Source organism: Pipistrellus hanaki (assembly GCF_964339955.1).
Source record: "Pipistrellus hanaki genome assembly, chromosome: 16".
Taxonomy (NCBI): domain Eukaryota; kingdom Metazoa; phylum Chordata; class Mammalia; order Chiroptera; family Vespertilionidae; genus Pipistrellus; species Pipistrellus hanaki.
This window is the reverse complement of record NC_140518.1, coordinates 12,811,860-12,834,125: the sequence shown is the minus strand read 5'-3', so window position 1 is coordinate 12,834,125 and position 22,266 is coordinate 12,811,860. Positions and strand designations below refer to the sequence as shown.

The following is a 22,266-nucleotide window of genomic DNA, read 5'->3' as shown; positions in this document are numbered from 1 at the left end:
ATTTGGCTTGAATGTGTTCATTAATTACGTGTATAATATCTCTTTAAAATAATATATATATTTTAATATATATTTTATTGATTTTGTACAGAGAGGAAGGGAGAGAGATAGAGAGTTAGAAACATCAATGAGACAGCGTCATCGATCAGCTGCCTCTTGCACACCCGCTACTGGGGATGTGCCCGCAATCAAGGTACATGCCCTTGACGGGAATCGAACCTGGGATCCTTCAGTCCCCAAGCCGACGCTCTATCCATTGAGCCAAACCGGTCTCGGCTAAAATAATATTTTTAAAATATATCTTTAGAAAATCATTGATTGGCTGCCTCCTGCAAGCCCCCAACTGGGGATCAAACGAATAACCTGGAATCAAACCAGCAACCTTTTCACTCATGTGTCGATGCTCAACCACTGAGCCCCTCTGGCCATGCTAAAATAATATTTTTAAGAAGAAAATAACTGATTTATAAGAAAAATAAGATATCAGATGCCTTGCTCAAATCAAGATATATAATATCCACAGCATATACCTGACCTATATCTCAATCTGGTAATTGTATCAAGAGGAAACTTTTATAAAACTCACACAAGCTTTCTAAGTGGTTAAAGTCATCTGTTTTTAAAAATCTTTCCATAATTTTTACCACACATGCACATCACACTCTCTAGCCTGTAGTTTCTGAAATGCAGTGCCTTACCTCCATCTCTGAAAAGCAGGATGAGTTGCCGATTCACTTTCTAGCACCACAGCCAGTCCTGTTTCTTAAAGATGACCACATGGCTCTCAGCTTACCTCGCCAAGGTCTCCCCATCCAGGACCTAATGCATCTGGACCTGGAGACTTGAACACACCTAAGCCCCCAAGAGGCTCTCTTTTCACCTCACACATAAGGCTTCAATTTTCTTGTCCCTGTGTTTTTTCTATTGTTTCTAGTTTGAAGGACATTTTTCCTGACGGAGAATACAGATGGTAGCCAGGACTGTTATTCTGCTTCCTGCTGTTTTATTGATGTCACAGCTCCATCGATAAGCAGTGGCCTACCTACTTCTTGTTCTGAACACTGCTGAAACACAAAAGCATCTTCAGTGTCTTTTGCAAGTCTCAGACCACGCTGGACTTCACCCTCCATAGCTCTCCTGACGGGGAGTCAACGGAAGCTGCACCTTCTCTTTCTGCTGCTTTTATTCGTCTTTCAAAACCTGAGCTCATGAGGGAGTTCCCAGTGCAGCTGCACTTGGAAAAGGTGACCACCTTCTATTTTCTTTTGGAACTTTAGTAGCTAAGTTTTTTTAGGGCAGTATGAGACCCAGTAGGTCATATTATAATGTACCAAGGTATATTATGGGAGCATAGAGGATTCAGTACTTTTATTGTTTTGTTGTTTTTTTAAAAAGAGAGAGAAGAAAAAAGCAATATATTTGTCTTACCTCGTCAAGATCTTTGGTCTCTCTGCCCAATTCATCATCATCTTCATCAGAGTCTAGCTCTGGTCCAATATAATTCCCAAACTCGTCATACAAGTCAGTATCCATGATGCTGCAATTAAAGAAGAGAAGTTAGTTAGATTCAGACAAGGTAATCAGGCCTCCACCACATGGCCCCACATGCAAATTTATAAACTTTATATGTCTAGACTTATAGTTGACCATATCCCTTCACACATTTCCTTTCCAATTACCCTAACTCATAGTCTCTGTTTACATACTCTTCTTCTTTTAATACTAAATAAAAAATATATAACTTAATACTAGAAGGCTCCAATGCTAGTATAAATAACTTTCTTTTTCCTGAATTATTTGAGAACTAGAGGCCCGGTGCATGGGATTTGTGCACTGGTGGGGGCATGACCTGCGGGGACCAGCCTGTTGTGGGAGTGCCGCTCATCCCAGTCAGCCCAGCAGCGCTTCCCCTGTGGGAGCGCACTGACTACCAGGGAGGTAGCTCCTGTGTTGAGTGTTTGCTCTCCTGATGGTCAGTATGCATCATAGCAACTGACCGACCGGTCATTCTGGTCGTGCCGCCATTAGGTTGCCAGGCTATTATTATTTAGGATTGGATAGGATAGGATAAGTTGCCGACACAATGCCTCATCACCACTTAAAAGTTTACTGTAGGAGTTGGCACATTATGGTCTGTGGCCAAATCAGGCCTGTTGCCTGATTTTATAAAGCCTCAAGCTAAGAATTTTACATTTTTAAATAGCTGAAAAATCAAAAGAATAATATTTCATGATATGTGAAAATTAATGAAATTCAAATTTCAATGCCTATAAAAACAGCTTTATTGGAACACAGCCATGCACAACCATTCATATTGTCTATGGCCACTTTCACACTGAAAGAGCAGAGCTGAGTAGCTGCAACTGAGCCCGTATGCCCAGGAAGCTTAAAATATTTACTACAGAAAAGGCGTGCCAACTACTGCTTTCGTGTGTGTGATTCCTTCGAACAAGAACATTCCCCTACATAATCATAACGCAACCATCAAACCCTGGCTGGTGTTGCTCAGTTGGAGTGTGGAGGGCCGCCTTGCACCGAAGGGACTCAGGTTCGATTCCAGGTCAAGAGCATGCACCTGGGTTGCAGGTTCAATTCCCATGTGGGAAGCAACCAATCAAGTATCTCTCTCACATCAATGTTTCTCTCTTTCCCCCATTCCCACGTTTCCTTCCATTGCTTTAAGGATCAATGGGAAAAATATCCCCAAGTGAGAATTAACAAAAACAAAGCAAAACAAATACAACCATCAAAAATCAGACACATTCTTATCACCTAATTCACAGGACACCCCCCCCCCCCCCCCCCCCCGCAAACTTTCACAAACTGTTTTAACAACATCCTGCACAGCAAAGGATCCAACCCAGAATTGCATGTTTGCCTTTAGCAGTCATGTCTTTAGTCTCACTCTGGAACAGTTCCTGTCTTTCTTTTGACTTTTATGACAACACTTTTAAGATTATAGGCTAGTAAATTTGTAGAATGTCCTTTAACTTGGGTTTGCCTGATGTTTCCTAACGATCGGATTAAAGTTATGCATTTCTAGCAGGAACATCACAGATGTAATGCTGTTTTTGTTTTAAAATATATTTTAATTGATTTCAGAAAGGAAGGGAAAGGGAGAGAGCTAGAAACATTAATGATGAGAGAGAATTATTGATTGGCTGCTTCCTGCACACCACCTATTGGGAATCGAGCCTGAAACCCAGGCATGTGCCCTTGACAGGAATCGAACCCAGAACCCTTCAGTCCGCAGGCCGATGCTCTATCCACTCTGCAAAACCGGCCAGGGCAGTGGTCGGCAAACTCACTGGTCAACAGAGCCAAATATCAACAGTACTCAATTGAAATTTCTTTTGAGAGCCAAATTTTTTAAACTTAAACTTCTTCTAATGCCACTTCTTCAAAATAGACTCGCCCTGGCCGTGGTATTTTGTGGAAGAGCCACACTCAAGAGGCCAAAGAGCCGCATGTGGCTCGAGAGCTGCAGTTTGCCGACCATGGGGCTAGAGTGATGCTGTGTGTTTTTTCAGTGCATCCCCTATCAGGTGATATCTGATTTTAATTAGTGGTGATGTTACCTTAATCACTTGATTACAGTGGTCTCTGCCAGGCTTTTCTATTGTAAAATTACTTGTTTTCTCTTTGTAATTAATAAGTATTTTGTGGTTTTCTCTACTTCAATTACTGAAATTCTATTCAAAGTACAGTTCAAATGCCACCCTTTTCAAGCTTTTTTATAACCTCAATATCTCACTCCCCTATGCTGCTATTGCCTTCTGCGGTTTTACCAGCATTTAATTGTTTTGAATGGCAGTTAACAGTACTGATTACCCTCACCAACAACTCTGCAGTTTACAAGTAATAAACAACAGATCAGAGTATGTGTTAAGGGTTTGGGCTCTGGAATTGGAAGATTTGGATGTGAGTCCTAACTTTTGTCACTTAATAAACTATATATTCCCGAAACCGGTTTGGCTCAGTGGATAGAGCGTCAGCCTGCAGACTGAAAGGTCCCAGGTTCGATTCCGGTCAAGGGCATGTACCTTGGTTGCGGGCACATACCCAGTGGGAGGTGTGCAAGAGGCAGCTGATCGATGTTTCTCTCTCATCAATATTTCTAACTCTCTACTTTTCTCCCTTCCTCTCTGTATAAAATCAATAATATATATATATATATATATTTTAAAATAACTATGTAACTTCAGGTAAGCCACTTCGACTCTAAACCTGTTTCCTTAACTGGAAAATGGAGTGCACAATTTCCATTGCATAAAAGGTTAAGAGAATTAAACAAAATAGTGTGTGAAAAGAATTTATCAGAGTCCCATACTCAATAAATGGTAGCCAGCATTATTTTTTGTCTATTTAAAAATATATTTTTATTGATTTCAGAGAGGAAGAGAGAAACATCAACGATGTGAGAGAATTGATCAGCTGCCTCCTGCACACCCCCTACTGGAGATCGAGCCCACAACCCGGGCATGTGCCCTGATTAGGAATTGAACCATGACCTCCTGGTTCATGGGTTGACACTAAACCACTGAGCCATGCCAATCAGGCATTTTTGGCTATTCTTAAGTTCAGGAATCCTGTGTTCTTTGTGCCTACCTGACAATGCATAAGTAGGCACTGTTAAATATTAAATAAATGGAATGTTTAATTTTGAGATACTGTTATTTCTTGCAGGTTAATCCTTTACCTCCCTCAATGCAATCTGTTGAGTGCTGATTGTAGGCAAAATAGAGAGCCCCAAAAACCAGTAGCTAACATAAACTATTATAATTTTAAATATGCATAGGAATTCGTTACACTTCCAAAGAGCTATCACATCTGTGCTCATTTCATTCTCTCAAATCCATGAAGTGACAGCAGAAATATTTACATACGGATATTCATGGGACACACCAAGCTAATTTCTACTTCGGGGCCATTGTACTTGATATTCTCCTCTGAAATGCTCTTCCTTTGGGTATTTATACCTTGTTCCTTCATTTCACTCGGGTCTCTATGAAAATGTCATGTTTTCTATGAAACCTTCAATTGTCACTCTATAAAAGTCCTCCATACACACTCTTTTATTATTATTAACATTTACCACCATCTGAAATCTATCTATATCTATTGTATATATGTGTTTACTGTCATCCCTCCAACTACAATGTAAGCAAGGACTCCATTTCATTTAGGGCCTGGCACAATACAGGGCTTCAATAAGTATTTGCTGAATGAATGAACGACTCCAACGAGGCACAGAGAAGAGAGCTGACTTGCTTCCAGTTGCACAAAGCCAGTAACTTTGGGCATCAAACCTCACTGCAGCTTCCCCCTATAACGCAGGCTCTCAAAGGAACACAGAATAAGCACGGAGAGAGTTTGGCACAGGAGTGAAGATGGCACAGGTGGAACCGGAGAGAGGGGACTGAACAGTGAGAGAATGACTCCTGCCTAGGGAAGGGGTTTAATGGGCAGACGGCATTGAAGGAATCCTGGAATCTGGGAGTGTGTGTTGGAAGTCGCGGGAAGGGGGGGCGGCTTTCATTCCTTTCCCGTTTCACACTCCAATTTACCCATTTGTAAAGTAAAAGAGGCAGATAGCATGTACAGTCTCTTCCAGACCTGAGATTAGATTTCCTTCCCACCCGGAGCAACTTTCCCATCCCGACGCGCGTCAACTCACCTCCCTCCCGCTCAGCCAAAACCTCCGAGCAGCCCAACGGAGCGCGCGCTTCCGGCCCACGCTGCGGCGCTGCCTGCGCCGGCCGTCCCGAAGGACCCCGCCGACGCCGCGGCCGCGTTCCTGCCGCGGACAGCCCTCTGCCTGAGGACTAGCTCAGAGGAATGGCGTCCGCGGACACAGGAACGGGAGAAGTGGAGTTGTAAATACTGAATGAAACTGAGGCGTGGACTACCCCAAACAGAGTGAGGCCCGAAGGGGCCTGAATCTGATCAGGCGCCTCGGGACCACACTGAAAGGGGGCCTTCGAGGAGATCACGTGAGCAGGCTGTGGGAGCAGTTGCTAGGCAACCACAGCGGCTGCGTCTGGTCTACACGGAGCTGTTCAGTTCTGGAGTATCTGAGTGTCCCCAGAGAAAGCAAGGGAACCGAGGCCAGGGCTGCTGGGGTGACAGTCAAAAGGGCAGGAGGCTTAGCTCTGTTTAATCAATTACCGGGCAGGGCTCAGAACTGGACAGGAGCCAGGACATCTGAGTTCAATTCCTGGTCAGCCCAGCCGCCTTCTTGGTTGGGGTGGAGCGGGAGGGCTATTGGCTTGGTTGCAGACATCCCACTACCCTGCCCTTGGGCTGTTGATGATGCTTCAACCATAACATCTTGCTCAATGCACCAGGAATCTGAGGCTCAAAGAGGTCTCACCACAAGAAAAAAAGCAAGAGCCAAAACTAGAACCCATATAGGTGATCTCACTGTAGAACAGGCCAATCAGCCTCATACGCGGAGGCTACAGAAGTACAGGGGCAGAACTCTTGGGCTCCCAAGTACCTAGTCCTCCAGCCCTGGGCTGGACAGAGGAATTTGGGACAGGAACATTTAAGCCCCTCCCTCTGCCTCTTCTACTTGGTTTCCTGCTCAGTCATTGCATTTGGTTTGGGTGACAAGGTATTCTTTCTCATTAAAGACATTTAATGATGGATGAAATTTTATCCCTGGGCTCAAGAGCAGCTAACAATAGTTCTGCTTTTGTGTGAGGTTCTCCTCAATCACAACAACTTGCTTTGTGGAAGAGTGAAGGGACTGAATTCTGAGATCCATATGCTTCCTCATCGAAAGCACCAATTCTTAGAGGCAGAAAACGAAATTAAGCTGTGGCTCCAAACTGAAAGTCATTCTGTTTTCAGTGACAACAAATCTTAAGCACGTCCTCACTGTGTAACTCTATAAAGAAGAGAACTAGATTCTTGACCAATTGACAAGATATCTGGGGGTGCTTTTGGGTCATTTTGTGGGCTAGGGAAGAATCCACTTCCCTTCCCCTGTTATGGGCCTTCCAATGATGTCCATCCTCTTTACCTCCCCAGGCACAGCCATGGAGAGGAATGACATCATTGACTTCAAGGCTCTGGAGAAAGAGTTGCAGGCTGCAGTTACCGCCGATGAGAAGTACCGGAGAGAGAACGCTGCCAAGTTTCGGGCAGTGGAACAGCGGGTGGCTTCCTATGAGGAGTTCAGGTTGGCTTAATGTCTTTTTTCTCAGGTGCCCCTGTTATGGTGGACTGTGGTGGGTAAAGAGCACGTGCTTTGGAGTCAGACAGTTCTGGGCTTAGTCCTGGTCCCGTCCTCTGCTACCTGTGTCATCTTGTGTGAGTCATTTAACCTCTGTGAGCCTCTAGTCCTCATCTATAAGAGAAAATAACCATTACTATGATCAAATGAGTTATTACATGTAAGATTTTTGAGCAAGAATGTCTGGGACATGGGAAGTACCTAAAAGCTGTCAGCTACTGTTGCCACTGTTGTTATTGTTATTGCTGTCATATTGACCTGTCAACAGGTTCAGCCTATTTCATGCACAGTCCAGCCACCTCACGCCCACAGACGTCATTAGGTCTGTCCCTTGCCTGCAGGGGTATTGTCCTTGCATCACACCTCAAGCCCCTGGAGCGGAAAGACAAGGCAGGAGGAAAGAGGACTGTGCCCTGGAACTGTCACACTACTCCAAGAGGGACCCCTCAGGACGAGACCACTGAAATCTCCCAGGTAGGCAGGGCCCAGCAGGATTCTCTGCCGTAAAGCTCCAGTCCCAACTTCTTACAACACCTACCTTTTCCTTATTTCTCATGCTAAGGCAACAGAGGCAAGTTTCTCCCTCTGATCCCAGAAAGAAGCACCATTGGATAGTGAGGGGAGTTAAATTGGGCAGGACAAATCAGAAAGTTGAGCGAGGCAGGTCCCTCTCAATCAGTTCTTTAACCTGCATTCGCAGCTCAGGCTGGGGTTGCTCTGGGTTATAGGGTGTAGAGTATAATGACCCTATGGCAGTGTTGGGAGGGAGACCTCGCCTGGCAGGTCCTTAACACTCCCCTGGAGTTCTCTCTTCCTGAGGTTTTCAGTCGCCCCCTCTACTCTGCTTAGAGTGAAAACCCTTCCTCTCACGTTCATCGGTAGGACTACCCTGGGACAACGGAGAGTCTCAAACCAGGCCTGGGTTCTAGGAGACCCTTTCTCATCCGAAAAGGCGGCCGCCATGGACCACAGCCGTTCCAGGGCTCAGAGAGCAGCAGCAGAGTTCAGCTGAGAACCCATAGGCCTCCCTCCCTCGCATTGCCACAGAGCAGCTGCAAACGCTCTGGGTTCTCCTTTCTTCTTTTGCCCTCCAGGAGAAAACACCCCTGCAGCCCGAGACCTCAGCGGAGTTCTACCGTGACTGGCGGCGATACTTGCGGAGTGGGCCAGAGCGCTACCAGGCCCTCTTGCAGCTCGGAGGTCCCAAGCTGGGCCACCTCTTCCAGACGGACGTGGGATTTGGACTTCTAGGGGAGCTGCTGATGGCACTGGCTGATCACGTGAGGCCGGCTGACCGGCTGGCGGTGCTGGGGATCTTGCGCAGCCTGGCTGGTACCGGGCGCTTTGCCCTGAACCTCAGCCTGATGAGCCGCGCAGAGAGAGCGAGCTGCAGAAGCTTGTTCCAGAAGCTGCAGGCCATGGACACCCCTCCACCCATGAAGGGGGGGCTCAGCCAGGAGGAGCAGGGTTTGGAGGAGCAGCCTGGGGGGCTCCAGGAGGAGGAAAGTCTCCTACAAGAACTGCTAGGGTTGTACCAAGTAGATTGATGGGGCCAGTGACCTTCAGAGGCCCCCAGGGGTCACGGGCAGCAGGTTTTGGTTCTCTCGGGGCCTCTGCAGAACTGTAGTAAGAATCCCACACCGGCTGAAACCAGTTTGGCTCAGTGGATAGAGCGTCAGCTTGCGGACTGAAAGATTCCAGTTTCGATCCTGGTCAAGGGCATGTACCTTGGTTGCAGGCACATCCCCAGTAGGGGGTGTGCAAGAGGCAGCTGATGGATGTTTCTAACTCTCTATCCCTCTCTCTTCCTCTTGTTAAAAAATCAATAAAATATATTTTTAAAAAAATTTAAAAAATCCCACACCAAATTCCCTTCTCAACTTGAAATCTTCAGAGCGAAAGCTAGAATCTAATCTTCCCCTCTTTCCAGCCTCTCTGTGGCCTCATAGTCGGAACTGTGTAGATCCACAGGATGGTCAAGGGCCCAGAAGGTTAAAAGAGCTTTGCTTCCCACCCTCAGAGTCTGTCACGGCTGTGGCCCACAGCCCCGAAAGATGGCGTGTGCCCCACCAAACGCTGGCTACACCAGTAAGGCTTCCACCCAAAAGGGGAAAAGGGAAAATCACCAATCTCCCATAATAAACCCATACTGATCTCCATAGCTTTTAACAAGAATACTCGTGCCGAAACCGGTTTGGCTCAGTGGATAGAGCGTCGGCTTGTGGACTGAAAGTCCCAGGTTCCATTCTGGTCAAGGGCATGTACCTTGGTTGCAGGCACATCCCCAGGAGGGGGAGTGCAAAAGGCAGCTGATCAATGATTCTCTCTCATCGATGTTTATAATTCTCTATCCCTCTCTCTTCCTCTCTGTAAAATATCAATAAAATATATCTAAAAAAAATATTCATAACATAAACCCAATGAATGACTTTTAATCAGCAAATGGTCAAATGCCTGCCTCCTCATTTGAGATGTATTTTCCCCCAGGGGCTGAGGTCCCTGCAGGTTGGGTCTGGGAAGGCCCCAAGCCATCACGTTAGGTCTGGCCAACCCCCCAGGCTTCTTCGACGGCCAGATGGGAAGGCGGCGGGTTTCCTCCGACTCCTGGTTAACCAAAGGAAAGGCCTTCCCTCCAGGCATCGGGGCAGGCCTGGGGCAGGGAGGAGAGGTTACCCTGACCAGCTCCTCGCCTTGCTTCTCGTTCCAGGTTCTCCGGGCCCATTCTTGGGCGGGTGCCAGTGTTCTAGAAAGGAGAGAGAGGGCCAGGTTCTAGAATGGCTTTTCCTGAAGGTCACATTGGGAGGGCATCTTGTCACGTGAGAAGGGCCTCCTGGGCACCGGCTGGGAATAAATCGCCTTGCCCCTGGCCGCTTCCCCTGCAGGTTGCTGCTGCTTTTCCTGGCTGCCCCCTCCTTCCCTGCAGCAGTGAATTCTGGCAGCCTCAGAGGCCTGTGGTGCCTTGGTTTTCCCCCTCTGACTACCCATCCTCCCCACCCCCCTGCTTCAGGCATGAACCTGTCCCACATCATTGTGCTCCTGTGGGCATGGGGGAGGCTCTGGGCCTTTGAAATCGTGGAGAAGGAGAACATCTTTCAGAGGACCCCCTGCCCTGCCTTCCTGATGTTCGATAACGCGGCCTACCTGGCCGACATGAGCTTTGAGCTGCCCTGCCACTGCAAGCCCGAGGAGGTGCCCGCCGTGGTCTGGTACTACCAGGAGCGCCTGGGCGGCGGCCGCACCAGGGTGCTGACCGACTTTGACGGGCAGGTGCTGACGGCCGCGTCCCACGTGCGGGTGGGCAGCGACCTGCTGGTGCGCTTCAGCATCCGCATGTTCAGCCTGCTGGTGTTCCGGGCCCAGCCCGAGGACTCGGGCCTGTACTTCTGCGGCAGCCGCAGCGGGGACTACTTCTACGCCTACGACGTGGACATCCAGAGCAGCGAGGGCATGGTGGCCACCTTCAGGGACCTGGGCCAGGAGCCCTTCGCGGACGAGTACCGGGGGAGCCTGCACGTCTTCACCACCTTCTGGGAGTGGACCCCCTGTGACCGCTGCGGGGTGCGCGGGGAGCAGTGGCGCATTGGCCTGTGCTACCTGCAGAGCCCGGACCTCTCCCCACGCTACCGCAAGACGATGCCGGACGTGGTGTCCTGCGGCTCCCGGGCCGTGCCACGGAAGCTCCAGGCCCAGGCCAGGGACCACGCCCCCGAGCTGCTGGTGCAGAGCTGCAGGGTGCCCTGCAGGAACAGCACGAAGATCCGGGGGAAGCTGATGGCCATTCTGAACTACGTGTCCAAGGTGGGCAAGCGGCCCTGGCTGCCCGAGGTGCCCATCCAGTACCACCAGCAGAGGCTGAGTCACGGGCTCGTCATCTCCTGCCCCGGGGCCCGGCCGGAGCAGGCGGTGGCCTGGGACAAGGACCGCCAGCACCTGTACCGCACGCAGTACCTGAAGGGCACCAACCGGTCCATGAGGGTGTTCATCGACCACGGCAACCATCTCCACATCCGCTTCACCCAGCTGGACGACAGGGGCATCTACTACTGCTGGCGGCAGGGCGAGCGGGTGGCCGGCTTCCGGCTGGGCGTGGCCTCCCGGGGGCGCTACAAGGTCTCGTTCTCCGACCCCGAGGTCCTCTCGGCCCTGGAGCTCACCCTGGTCGGGTTCCTGCTCCTCACGGCGGTCTTCGTCACCATCCACCTCTGGCGCTGCTGCTGTTACGTGTTTCGCTGTTGTCCCAGCTTCTCCCGCTAGGTTCTCCCTCCACCCTCTCTGAAGACCCGTGGTGCTCCCATGTGTTTGTTAAATGATTCCAGATGCTTCTGGGATGTGGGCCAGGGCGTGCGAACAAGTGTGTTAGTCACATCCTGCTCCCCGTTTTCGTGGGCGCCTCTGGGACCTGACCTGGGACGCAGAGATGCCTGGGGCGGGCGGGACATGGGGACGGAGGCTCTGATGGAAGTGGCCGAGGTGCACGTGTCTTCTCACTCCATCAGGTCAGAGGAGGAGGGAGGGAACCTCATAGTTGTTAAATGGCCTGTTCAGTATTGAACGGTGTTGGAGGTGCTTTCTATTCTTGCCTTTGAGGACTTGCCAAGTGGGTGCTGGTTAAATCGGGAGTGTCACAGAGAAGAAAGAAGAAAAGAGTGAGGAAACCACGTATAGGTCCTCTCTGCCTTCCTTCCAGCCTCGTCCTGGGACCGGCTGGTAGGGAGGTAAAGACCAGGACAGGGGAAATGGGTGAGGAAGATGGAGGTCAAATTCAGGACTCTCCTGAGAGACTGCACCCACGCTGGAGACTGGGGGTGAGAAGAGGGGCTGGGAGGACAGGCGGGGGGAGGAGGGGGGAGTGGGGGGAGACACTGCTAAGGCAGAGCAGGGTTGGAGGAGGGATTTGTCACGCGGCGGCTGCCATGGGGGGATGCTGAGCTCTGGAGATTGAGTTTCTTGTTGAGTTCACAAGGAGCAAGTTGGGTCTTGTGCAATGTTCCTTGCTGCTCCCTCCCCCCGGCCCCAGCTCCTGAACAGATCAGAGTCCACTCGGAGGGAGGCCACAGCAGTTGGCTTTATTTAGCTCAGTAGCTAAAGGCATGCGTGGGTGGCAGGAGGGAGTCAGAGAAAGGGCACCGAGCCTTGGAAAGAGAGTCCCATCTCTCCCTCCCATCAGCCTTAGAGGGAAGAGGGGGACCCTGGCGTGGGTCCTCTCAGCCCCACTTCTGGGCGCACACAATCCCACGCTCCCACGGTCCTCCGCGGAAAGCAGAGCAGACGCTCTGGGTGGAAGCGTGTGTCCCCTCTCCAGGCTGCAGCAACCCAAACCAGGGTCTTCACTCTGCCCGTGCCTCCGTTTCCCGAGTTACAAAACACAGTGCTGCCTAGAATACTGGCTACATTTTGCATTTGAGTCAGAGGGGACCGCGGGGCCCTTAGTTGAGGGAAAAGCATCAGGTCACTGGGAGGCGCAGACAGGCAGGTGGAGTGCGTTGGCCTCACCCAGCGGTGTTTGCTGGGCTGGGAGGCAGCAGCTGCAGGGGCTCCGAGGCTTCGGGCGGACGGGGATTATGCAGCAAGAAAGGACCCGGACAAAGTGTGCCCCGCCCCTGTGGACCACAGCCCCCTTTTCTCTTATTTCAGCATCTTCCAGAGGATGCATCACTTCCTTAATCCCCACGACCCAGAGGCCAAGTTAGCTGGTCATCCACACCCCCAGCTCTGACGTCCAGCCTCCTCCTCCCGCCTCCGCCATCTCTACCCGCCTCCCTCCCCCGGCCTATATGGGGAAGTCCTCCCGGGCTTGACCTCTACGAACTGACACCCAGGGGCCAAGCAGCCCCCTCGACTCCTTCCCGGCACCGCTGCCCTCTCTACGTAGCCTAAGGCCCCCTCGTGCTGAGAATCAGGCTCCCACCTGCCCACACGGCAGCTCAGTGAGGCTGCGACACTGGAATCAACACTGAGTCCTCATTCCCTCTGGAACCCGGGCAGGCCAGGCCTCCTGTCTGCTGAGGACGCCAGGTGGCAGGATACCCCGCCTGCTCTCCGGCTGGCCAGGGCCGGTCTAGATTAAGAATGAGCCTCTGGCCAGGGCTGCCTTGCCTGGGAGGACTTCCCCTTCCTGTCTCAGAGTCTCCATCTTCCTCAGGCAGCCCCGAGGAAACTCCAAGGCCCACTTCCCAGATGGCCCGGAGACCTCCAGCGCGGACAACCGTTGCCATGACAACAGGGATTGGGCTCCGGAGAGTGATTTATTGGGTCTCGAGGCCCTCCCCAACTTCTCTCGTCCCTTCCAATTCTAACCCGAGCTTCTGGCCATGCCCCTCCGGGCTGCCCCTTTGGGGTGAGTGCCCTTTTAGACGGAGATGCTGGGAGTGGGGTGGGTGCTGTCTGGCGGGCCTACTGCGGATGGAGCCTAGAGCAAAAGCCGGCAGAGAGACGTAGTGGGGTGGTGGGAGCCCAGGTCTGGGGAAACCAGCTGTCCGAGGAGGGGCAGCTATCCTGTTTACTGCTGCAGGCCCCTCCCGATGTGGGACAGGGGCCTCCAGAAGGTCCCCGCCTCACATCACGTCCTTGTGCTCCTGCTTGGACTCCTTAATGACCTGCAGGGGACAGAGAAGGGGCACAGGGCCCCGTCAGGCGCTCACACAGACCTGGGCCCACCCCCGCCAGGCCACGTGACCTTGGGCAGGTCCCAGACTCCCTGGGTCTTTCCTTCCTATGGTAGGAGCCGGAACTCCCTCAGCAGCAGGCAGAGGGTGAGGTCACCCCTGAACATCATTCAGCGCCATGCCAGGCACCCGGTGAGCTGACGGTGTGAAATTAACTAGTGCTGCTGCTGGCGTGCTGGGGAATGCCAAATCCCCCTTTCCCATTCCTGTGCAAGGTTCCTGTAACCAAGCTGGAAATGGAAAGTTGGCGGTGAAAACAGCTAACTTCTTTAATTTCCTTTCTCTCCGCCCCAGGCCTGGCGCTGGGCACCTGAGTTAGGGTGAGGACGGGAGAAAGCCCAGGTCAGGACCCACCCAGTGGTCTAGGCGCCCAGGCTCCCCTCAGAGCGGCCAGCGGAGGGAGCAGGGAGTTTAATGGCATCCAGGTTCCTTTCCCTCTTCCAGAGCCACCCTGGAGAGCCCGTGTGGGTTATCGAGAACCTTCTGTGTGCCCGTTCGGGCTTCATCTCAGAGCCTGGCCTCAGGAATCCCTGGGGCAGCCAGAGCCGAGGGGCCAGAATCTCAGGGCTGCTGTCCTCACCTCTCCATCCCGCATCTCCACCGTCTTCACCACGATGTTCCTCTTGAGATGGCCCTCGGACACGGACTTGGTGTCCAGGCTGGTTTCTGTGGTGTGAGGAGAGGGGGCCTGTGGGCGCCAGCCATCCTCTGCTACCCCGGCTCCCTGCCACAGCCAGAGCACGAGGACGGAAGCCTGCCCGGCCACAGGGCGGGCCGAGGCTCTTCCCAAGGGGCTGGCGACCCCCAAGTGCCCTCTGTGCCGGACAAGTCCTGGCTACTCTGCCCGCTGTCCTGGGGCTCTCCTGGCCCGGCTGCGTTCCAGTCCCTCTGTAGGCCGTTGCCCGGGACCTGGCTCTCTGACCACACAGCACTGTGTCGAGGAAGGAGCACGTGGGCTTTGAAATCAGGCAAGCCAGAGCCCGAGGCCCAGCTCAGCCACACGGCTGTGGGCAAGTTACGTCACCTCTCCCAGCCTCCGTTGCCTCACCTGTAAAATAGGGGCATGGTGCCTGCTTCCCTAGGGGGGAGCGAGAAGTCGATTCGCTGAAACAATGAATGTTAAGTGACTGGCTCAGTACATGGGGTCCCTTTTCCCCTCTCCTACTTCTCTCTGCCTCTTCTCGGGGCCCTAATGGCCCTTTACTGTCTGGGACTCGGCAGTATCACCTCTAGGTGGTCCCTCCTGACTCCCCCTCCCCCCCCCCCCCCCGTTAACTTTCCTGATGCTGAACTAAGTCCTGGGACACACGTATCTACTTCCTAAACGTCTGGCCCAGAAGAAGACTCCTTTCCCCCCACCCCCCCGTAGCTGAGAATCATGAGGCCCACATACAAGTAAGAAGTAACTGAGCTTTTCCCCTCAGAGAGAAACATGGAACACTAATATTTAAAATTAAGAGCAGGGAATGCGAAACTGTATTCTCTACAGGGGCAGCGGTCCAGGGGGAAATAATGCTCTGGGCTGCATCAGCGCTGAGCTGAGCCTCGGAGCCTCGGGGACAGACAGTCAAGCAGAGAGCTTGCCGCTGGGCGCAGAGAGGCCCGAGGGGCCCTCTCCGATGGGTAAGGAGGGAGGCAGGGGCTGGCCTGTGCTCAGAGGCCCCAGAGCGGCTCGTCTGAGCACCTGAGGACACATCACTCCGAACACCAGCCGGGCTGCTGGCGTAACCTCCATTTCCCCTGTGCCGGGGCTGAGCCGGGCACTGAGGCTGCTGGGCAGATGGGGAACCCGGGAGGAGGGGGCCCAAGAGGATGGGGAGCATGGGCTTGGGGGCTCCCTCCCTGCCACGCGGAGGAAAGCGCCGTGTCTGAGAGGCAGGAGCTAACCGAGAGCCGGCGGGGCCCGTCTACAGGCGGGGGAGCCTGGATTGGGATAACTTGTACTGTGAGGCTTTTGAGGTGTCTTGTGACCATGTGACCTTCCCCTCCTCTGGTGCCTTTGCCCCCTGCAGTGACAAGCAGTTGGAAAAACAAAAACATGAAACGCTCAGATGGGCAGAGGATCTGCAAGGGCTGAGGGGTCTGCAGACAGGACAGAGGTCGAGACCCTCACCCAATTCTGTAGGGAACGGGGTGCAGGGTGAAAGCGGGGCCCAGGGCAGAGCAGGACAAGAGTGGCTGCAAGCCCCGCCCGAAACGTCCTGGACTGGTGTGTTCTGGCTGGAAACTCCACGGTGAATCACGAAGGCCCTCAAGGGGGTCCCTCCTCCCCCATCTTTTTACCCAGGCTCTCAGCCCCAGGCCACTCTACTGACCTCGGATCTGCAGGTTGGAGAAGGTCTGCACCGGGATGGTGATGCTGAAAGACAGCGGAGGGAGCGCAGTGACCGGCCGTGCCAGGCCAGGCCCTGCCTCAGGGTTAGGACAGCCTCAGGGAGCGCCTTTCCCAGAGTCTGCCCGGGGCGTGGGTGTGATCTGTGCACATCTCCATCCCATGGAGGATGCGGACGTGGAGGATGGCAGAGGGGAGGGCAAAGGCAGTTCTGAGGAGGCACAAAAGACAGGTCAGGGGGAAAGAGGTCCGATTATTGTTGGGAGGTTGCGGGGATGAGCCTTTTAGTTCAGTCCTTGCCCTGGGACCTAATCAACACCGGTTGAATTGAACCCATTCACTCACTCATCAAACACTTATTGAATGCCTCCTGTGTGTCCTGGGCCCTGGCGGAGGAGGGGGCTGGCGGGCTCACCGGTTCTCCTCGCCCTCCAGCAGCTTCCTGTAGGTGGCGATCTCCATGTCCAGGGCCAGCTTGATGTTGAGCAGGTCCTGGTACTCCTGCAGGTGGCGGGCCATCTCGTCCTTGAGGCTCTGCCCCTCCTCCTCCAGCCGGGCCAGGGCCTCCTGGTAACTCGCCACCTCCCGCGCCTGCCGCTCCTCCTGCTCCCGCATCTGCCGCTCCAGGGACTGGTTCTGGGGGGTGGAAGCCGGCCGGTCCCTCGAGGCACGGAGGCACCGAGGCACCGGCTCGCCCTCGGATGGGACCAACTGGGGAGGCATTGGAGGCCCTGCCCCAGCCCTGGTCCCACCCTGGGCCCCTCTGGCACGTCCCCTGGGGCTGGCACGTCCCCTCCTCCTGCTCGCTCGCCAGCCCCAGTCGCTGCCCCCGTCCACCGCCCCCAGCTCTGCTCGCTCACCGTGCCCCGCAGGGACTCCAGGTCGCAGGTCAGAGCCTGCAGCTGGTGCCGGTAGTCGTTGGCCTCCTGCTTGGCCCGGCGGAGCAGCTCGGCGTTGCGGGCAGCGGCGTCTGTCAGGTCAGCAAACTAGACGGGGAAGAGGGCCTTATGCAGCCGCCTACGGGGAGCTGTGTGGGCCCGAGGGAAGGCAGAGGTCTCTGGGAAATCGGGGAGGTGGGCAGGACCCCAGGGTTGTGGTGCAGGTCACTCCAGGACACCGGGTGAGGTTATTTCCAGAGACTGTGACCCCTGGGTAGCAGACACAGAAGCCACTGCTGTGTCCTCAGCACCCAGCACTATGCCGGGTCAGGGAATGAATGAATGAATGGACAGAATTGTCACAGAACCCAGAATCTCCTGCACTGGCACCTCCATCTATGGGCCTAAACCCTGTTTCCCCCACCTGGACAGTCCTGGGTTCTAATAGCCCGCCCGCCCCCAGCTGGCAGCGAAGCCCTCAGGGCTCCACCAGGCTGCGGTCTGCTCAGGACCATCGTTGGCTTCTGCCACTCACTCCCCTCAGCTCTGGTGTCCTGGGCCAGCACCTCCGGCCCCACCTCTCCGTGCCTTTCTGCCTCCAGCCTCTGCACATGCTCTGTCCTCCCCTCTTCTCTTCATGGCCTGCCCGTCCGTCCTGCTTAGGCCAGTTGCCCTCCTTCTATGACACCCTCCCTGGCCCCCGCCTTGTATGTAGACGCTGCCCTGCAGTGTTGTCGATGGACACCAAACTTGGGTGCCAATACCATCTTCCTGGTCAGGATGTCTCTGCAGCCTGGGCAGTGCCTGGCGTGCAGCACATGCTCATAATCCAAGGCACAGATGGCGGAGGCATCAAGAATGCAGGCTCCTTGCCGAAACCGGGTTGGCTCAGTGGATAGAGCGACAGCCTGCAGACTGAAAGGTCCAGGGTTCGATTCCGGTCAAGGGCATGTACCTTGGTGGTGGGTACATTCCCAGTAGGGGGTGTGCAAAGAGGCAGCTGATCGATGATTCTCTCTCATCGATGTTTCTAATTCTCTATCCCTCTCTCTCCCTCTTTGTAAGAAGTCAATAAAATATATTTTTAAAAAAAGGAGGAAAAAAAAAATGCAGGCTCCCAAGTGAGCTGGCTCGGGTTGGAAAGCTAGCTCTACCGCTTAGAAGCTGTGTGACTTTGGGCGAATGAGTTAACCTTTCTGGACTCCAGCTTTCTCATCTATCGAAGCACAGTACCTATTTCATAGTAAGACAATCTACGCAAAGCACAGGGCCGGACACACGACAGTGTTGTCAAATAGTAATAGTAATAGTGGCCATAAGTTCTTATTAGAATATTGTCTCTGGGCAAGTCACCTCCCTTGCCTGGTGAATGTCAGTCACCCAGAGAGGATCCTCTCCCAGCTTCCTCCACCCTCCTTTCCCTGAGTGTCTTGTGTGGAGCCAGGAGGACTGCCTGGAGGAGGCAGGCTGGCCCGCAATCAGGGTTACCTTGGACCGGTACCACTCCTCTGCCTCGTGCATGTTGCTGGACGCCACTGCCTCGTACTGGGTGCGGATCTCTCTCAGGGCCGCGGTGAGGTCTGGCTTGGCCACATCCAGCTCCACGTGGACCTGCTGCCGGGCCAGCTGCCCCTGGAGCTCCCGCACTTCCTGGCCGGGCGAGAGAAGGGAGAGCAGGGCTCAGAGCCCAGGCCACAATCGGGGTTTCCCGACTGCCTGCCTGTCGGACATCGATGCTGGCTAAGGGAAACGGGATAGCCCTAGTCGGAGGAAGTGCATGGTCCAGGCTCATGGTTTCCTCTCCCTGGGAGGCAGGAGCACAGAAAGTGTACCCGTGTCATTATGAGAGAGTGTCTGCGTCCCTGTGCGTGTGGGCCCGTGGGTTCCCAGGTTCCACGGGGTCATGGATGCTGAATCCATGAGCTGAGGTCAGAGCTAATTGGGATCTGTTTCCTTATGAATGGCTCTCGGTCACATGGAGACAGATGGCAGAATGAATGGAGTCAGAGAGACTGTGGTTTTTAGCAAGTGCTTTAACGTCTTTGGTCTGTGAAAAGGAGATTATACGGAAAGGTCCCCTCCCACAGGGCTGTAGTGAAGAGAAAGAGGTCACAGAGCTTTTGTAATGCTCAATGAGTGGAGTGTGTCTCTGTGTGCATTTACCAGGGGCTGTGGATGCTCTCATGTCTGCCTCTATTTCTGTCTTCCTTGATTTCTCTTTTTGTTTTTAATCTCCCCCCCACCCCCCCAATCTTTGTGTTGGGCTTCACCTCTTCATGGATCTTCCTCAAGAACTGGATTTCCTCCTCCAGAGACTCAATCTTCCTCTCCAGATCCAGCCGGGCCAGGGTGGCTTCATCTGCCTCCTGGAGCAGGGAGGAGGCAGAGGGCCACTCTGACCCCAGACTCTTCCCCCCATTCCCTGGCCTTGTCTGTCCCCCCCTTCGGCGGCTGGGAGAGCAGCACATTGCTCAGGAGGGCTGGTGGGGGCCCGTGTTTGGGGGGCTGTCACCAACCCTTCCCCCCTCCTGCGCCCCATCCCCCAACCCCCCTGACCTGTCGATAGGCGGCCAGGTTGTTCTCCGCCTCCAGCCTCAGGTTGGTTTCATCCTGGAGCCTGGGGTGGGGGGACACAGTCCTGGTCCATGCTCTTCTGAGGACTCTTGGACCCCTTTCCCAATCCAGAGGGCACCCCCCAAACCAGGACTAGGGGAGAGCTTGGCCAGGAACGTGAGCAGATGAGGGCCTTTGCTCTAACTCATTACTAAGGTGCCCTGTCAGGGTTGTTGCACCGGCTCCTGCTCACATAGGTGCTTCCACCAACACACACTCACTGCTGCTGGCATGCGCATACACACACACACACACACACACACACACACACACACACGTCCTCCTGCCCTTGAGGGCACGCACGCATGCCCAGCTGGCTGAGCAAAACACCAAGCCCCTGGGGTGCCCCCTGGCTTTTGGAAATGGGTGTTATTAAGATCTCTGCTGCACAGCTGTGCAAGGTGAAGCCTTGACAAGGATCCTAAGCTGGTGACAGACAAAGTCCCCTGTGTTCCGAAGCCGGCTTTCCTGCTCTTTTTCCCATTCTCCCCCTCCCCACTCCTGCCCGATCTTCCTCGGGCACCCCAGCTTTCCCTTCCCTCTGTGAACCCGGGCTCAGAATAGGTGCGCTCCCCGCCCACAGGGCCCCAGCGTGAATGAAGCACACACACCCTGCCTGCTGGGCCCCTCACTGCTCTAGCACAGACTCCCCAGGGGGAAGGAGGTGCTGAGCGTACCCTCTTTCCTGGCAGAAGGTCTTGGGGAATCAAATCCCCGAGGCCCTGAGCCTCCTCCCAGTCCCTGCCATCCTTTGGGGAGCGGGGACAGCCCTCCCCTCCCAGAGATGTGGAAACCAGGGAGCAGGGAGTCCTGCCGGCTCAGGAGGCCCCTCCCCCGGGCCCCCTCCTCACTTCTGCCGCAGGGCGCCCAGGTCCTGGGCCAGGTTGTCCCTCTCCACCTCGAGCCGGGCGCCGCTGGCGGTGAGGTGATCGAGCCGCAGCCGCAGCTCCCGCAGCTCGGCCTGGTAGACGTCGGCCAGCTTGGTGGGCTCCTTGGCCCGCAGCTGGTTCAGCTCGGCGGCCAGCGCCTTGTTCTGCTGCTCCAGGAAGCGCACCTTCTCGATGTAGCTGGCGAAGCGGTCATTGAGCTCCATCATCTCCGCCCGCTCGCTGGCCCGGGTCTCCTTGAAGCCGGTGTTGAGGGCCCCGGCCAAGGAGAAGTCCACTCGGGCCGGGAGTGGGGGTGGCATGCGAGCCAGGGAGAAGTGGGTGCCGGGGCCCCAGCGGCGGCTGGGAGCCAGGCCCCCCACCACCATCTCGGAGGAGGAAGCAAAGGAGCGGCGGGCAGCCGAGGTGACCCGTCTCCTCTCCATCCTGGCCTGGCTCTGCAGGCTCCCGGGATGCGAGGAGGGCTTTATGAAGGAAGGGGCTGTCTCGACCCAGCCCAGACTGTCCCTGGAAACACCCCCTGGCATAGCCTGAGGAGGTGGGGCTGGGTTGCAGCCCAGCCATGGGGAGACTCCTTCTCACCCCACTGAGGTCACTGTGCCCAGAGGCAGGGCCTCCTGGGTGTGCCAGCCCCAGCCTGGCCACAGTCAGAGGTACTGGTGGGCAGTGTCTGGGGCCAGATGCTGGGTCTGAGGCCCAATCACTGGGCAAGGAGACCCTCTCTGTAGGAAGGTGGGTTAAGAAAAGGTTGGGCCGAAACCGGTTTGGCTCAATGGATAGAGTGTCGGCTTGGGGACTGAAGGGTCCCGAGTTCGATTCCGGTCAAGGGCATGTACCTTGGTTGTGGGCACATCCCCAGTGGGGGGTGTGCAAGAGGCAGCTGATCGATGACTCTCTCTCATCGATGTTTCTGGCTCTCTATCTCTCTCCCTTCCTCTCTGTACAAAATCAATAAAATATATTTTTAAAAAAGAAAGAAAGAAAAGGTTGGATCAGGTGACCTTTGACCTGCCTTCTAACTCTTAGGCCCCATAACCCAGGCCTTCCCTCACTCAGCACTGCTCCTTTCAGTGCCTGATGGGTGCTGCGAATTTGACAAAGAACAAACCTGTTCCATACCCTTAAGGAACAGCCAATGTTACAGTTTCTTCTCCTTCTTCTTCTTCTTCTTCTTCTTCTTCTTCTTCTTCTTCTTCCTCTTCTAAAATATATTTTATTGATTTTTTACAGAGAGGAAGGGAGAGGGAGAGAGTTAGAAACATCAATGAGAGAGAAACATTGATCAGCTGCCTCCTGCACACCTCCTACTGGGGATGTGCCTGAAACCAAGGTACATGCCCCTGACCAGAATCGAACCTGGGACTCTTGAGTCGCAGGCTGACACTTTATCCACTGAGCCAAACTGGCTAGTGCTGTTACAATTTCTTGCCCAGCCATTTCCCAACAGATTGCTGGAGTCCGTTCCTCTGAATTCAGGCATCCCGCACTCCTGCTTTCTTCCCATTCCCTGGAGTTCCGGAAATTGATCCCCGGCCTTTTGTCTGGGGCAGCGATTGCCAACCGGTGGTCTGCAGACTGCTGGTGGTCCGTGAGGTCCAAAAGGTGGTGACCGCTGGCCTGGAGGGTCAACTGAGGCCTCTTTCTAGCAGTG

General features: G+C 54.2%; 4 protein-coding genes across 4 annotated transcripts in view; 2 read left to right on the top strand and 2 right to left on the bottom strand.

Moving 5' to 3' along the window:
- EFTUD2 (elongation factor Tu GTP binding domain containing 2) overlaps positions 1-5,807 on the bottom strand; it is a 32,367-nt gene extending 26,560 nt beyond the window's left edge. Inside the window, exons 1-2 of the mRNA XM_084863413.1 lie at positions 5,678-5,807; positions 1,429-1,537 (exon numbers count right to left, since the gene is read on the bottom strand). Of these exons, the coding sequence (XP_084719539.1) occupies positions 1,429-1,533 (105 nt within the window). The 5' untranslated portion in view covers positions 1,534-1,537; positions 5,678-5,807. The remainder of the gene's footprint in view (positions 1-1,428; positions 1,538-5,677) is intronic.
- Positions 5,808-6,020: 213 nt separating this feature from the next.
- DNAAF19 (dynein axonemal assembly factor 19) lies at positions 6,021-9,078 on the top strand. The gene is made up of 4 exons (XM_084863640.1): positions 6,021-6,220; positions 7,036-7,186; positions 7,582-7,714; positions 8,335-9,078. Exons 2-4 carry the CDS (start codon positions 7,044-7,046, stop codon positions 8,785-8,787), a joined length of 729 nt encoding a protein of 242 aa, XP_084719766.1. The 5' UTR covers positions 6,021-6,220; positions 7,036-7,043; the 3' UTR covers positions 8,788-9,078.
- Positions 9,079-9,662: 584 nt separating this feature from the next.
- Positions 9,663-11,633, top strand: FAM187A (family with sequence similarity 187 member A). Its single transcript, XM_084861788.1, has one exon. It carries the CDS (start codon positions 10,250-10,252, stop codon positions 11,492-11,494), a length of 1,245 nt encoding a protein of 414 aa, XP_084717914.1. The 5' UTR covers positions 9,663-10,249; the 3' UTR covers positions 11,495-11,633.
- Positions 11,634-12,280: 647 nt separating this feature from the next.
- GFAP (glial fibrillary acidic protein) lies at positions 12,281-21,069 on the bottom strand. The gene is made up of 9 exons (XM_084861787.1): positions 20,580-21,069; positions 19,672-19,732; positions 19,386-19,481; positions 18,604-18,765; positions 17,098-17,223; positions 16,653-16,873; positions 16,221-16,264; positions 14,486-14,571; positions 12,281-13,836 (listed from the first exon to the last, which is right to left on the bottom strand). The coding sequence occupies exons 1-9, from the start codon at positions 21,038-21,040 to the stop codon at positions 13,795-13,797; spliced, it is 1,299 nt and encodes a 432-aa protein (XP_084717913.1). The 5' UTR covers positions 21,041-21,069; the 3' UTR covers positions 12,281-13,794.
- Positions 21,070-22,266: the final 1,197 nt, after the last annotated feature.

Bases quoted from the DNA above. Each gene is read 5' to 3' on its own strand.
- DNAAF19 (XM_084863640.1), top strand. From the start codon at position 7,044: ATGGAGAGGAATGACATCATTGACTTCAAGGCTCTGGAGAAAGAGTTG. The intron at 7,187-7,581 runs GTTGGCTTAATG...CCTTGCCTGCAG, and splicing joins GCTTCCTATGAGGAGTTCAG to GGGTATTGTCCTTGCATCAC. The intron at 7,715-8,334 runs GTAGGCAGGGCC...TTTGCCCTCCAG, and splicing joins AGACCACTGAAATCTCCCAG to GAGAAAACACCCCTGCAGCC.
- FAM187A (XM_084861788.1), top strand. From the start codon at position 10,250: ATGAACCTGTCCCACATCATTGTGCTCCTGTGGGCATGGGGGAGGCTC.
- GFAP (XM_084861787.1), bottom strand. From the start codon at position 21,040: ATGGAGAGGAGACGGGTCACCTCGGCTGCCCGCCGCTCCTTTGCTTCC. The intron at 17,224-18,603 runs GTAACCCTGATT...TTCCCCGTCTAG, and splicing joins AGGAGTGGTACCGGTCCAAG to TTTGCTGACCTGACAGACGC. The intron at 16,874-17,097 runs GTGAGCGAGCAG...TCCACCCCCCAG, and splicing joins TGGAGTCCCTGCGGGGCACG to AACCAGTCCCTGGAGCGGCA.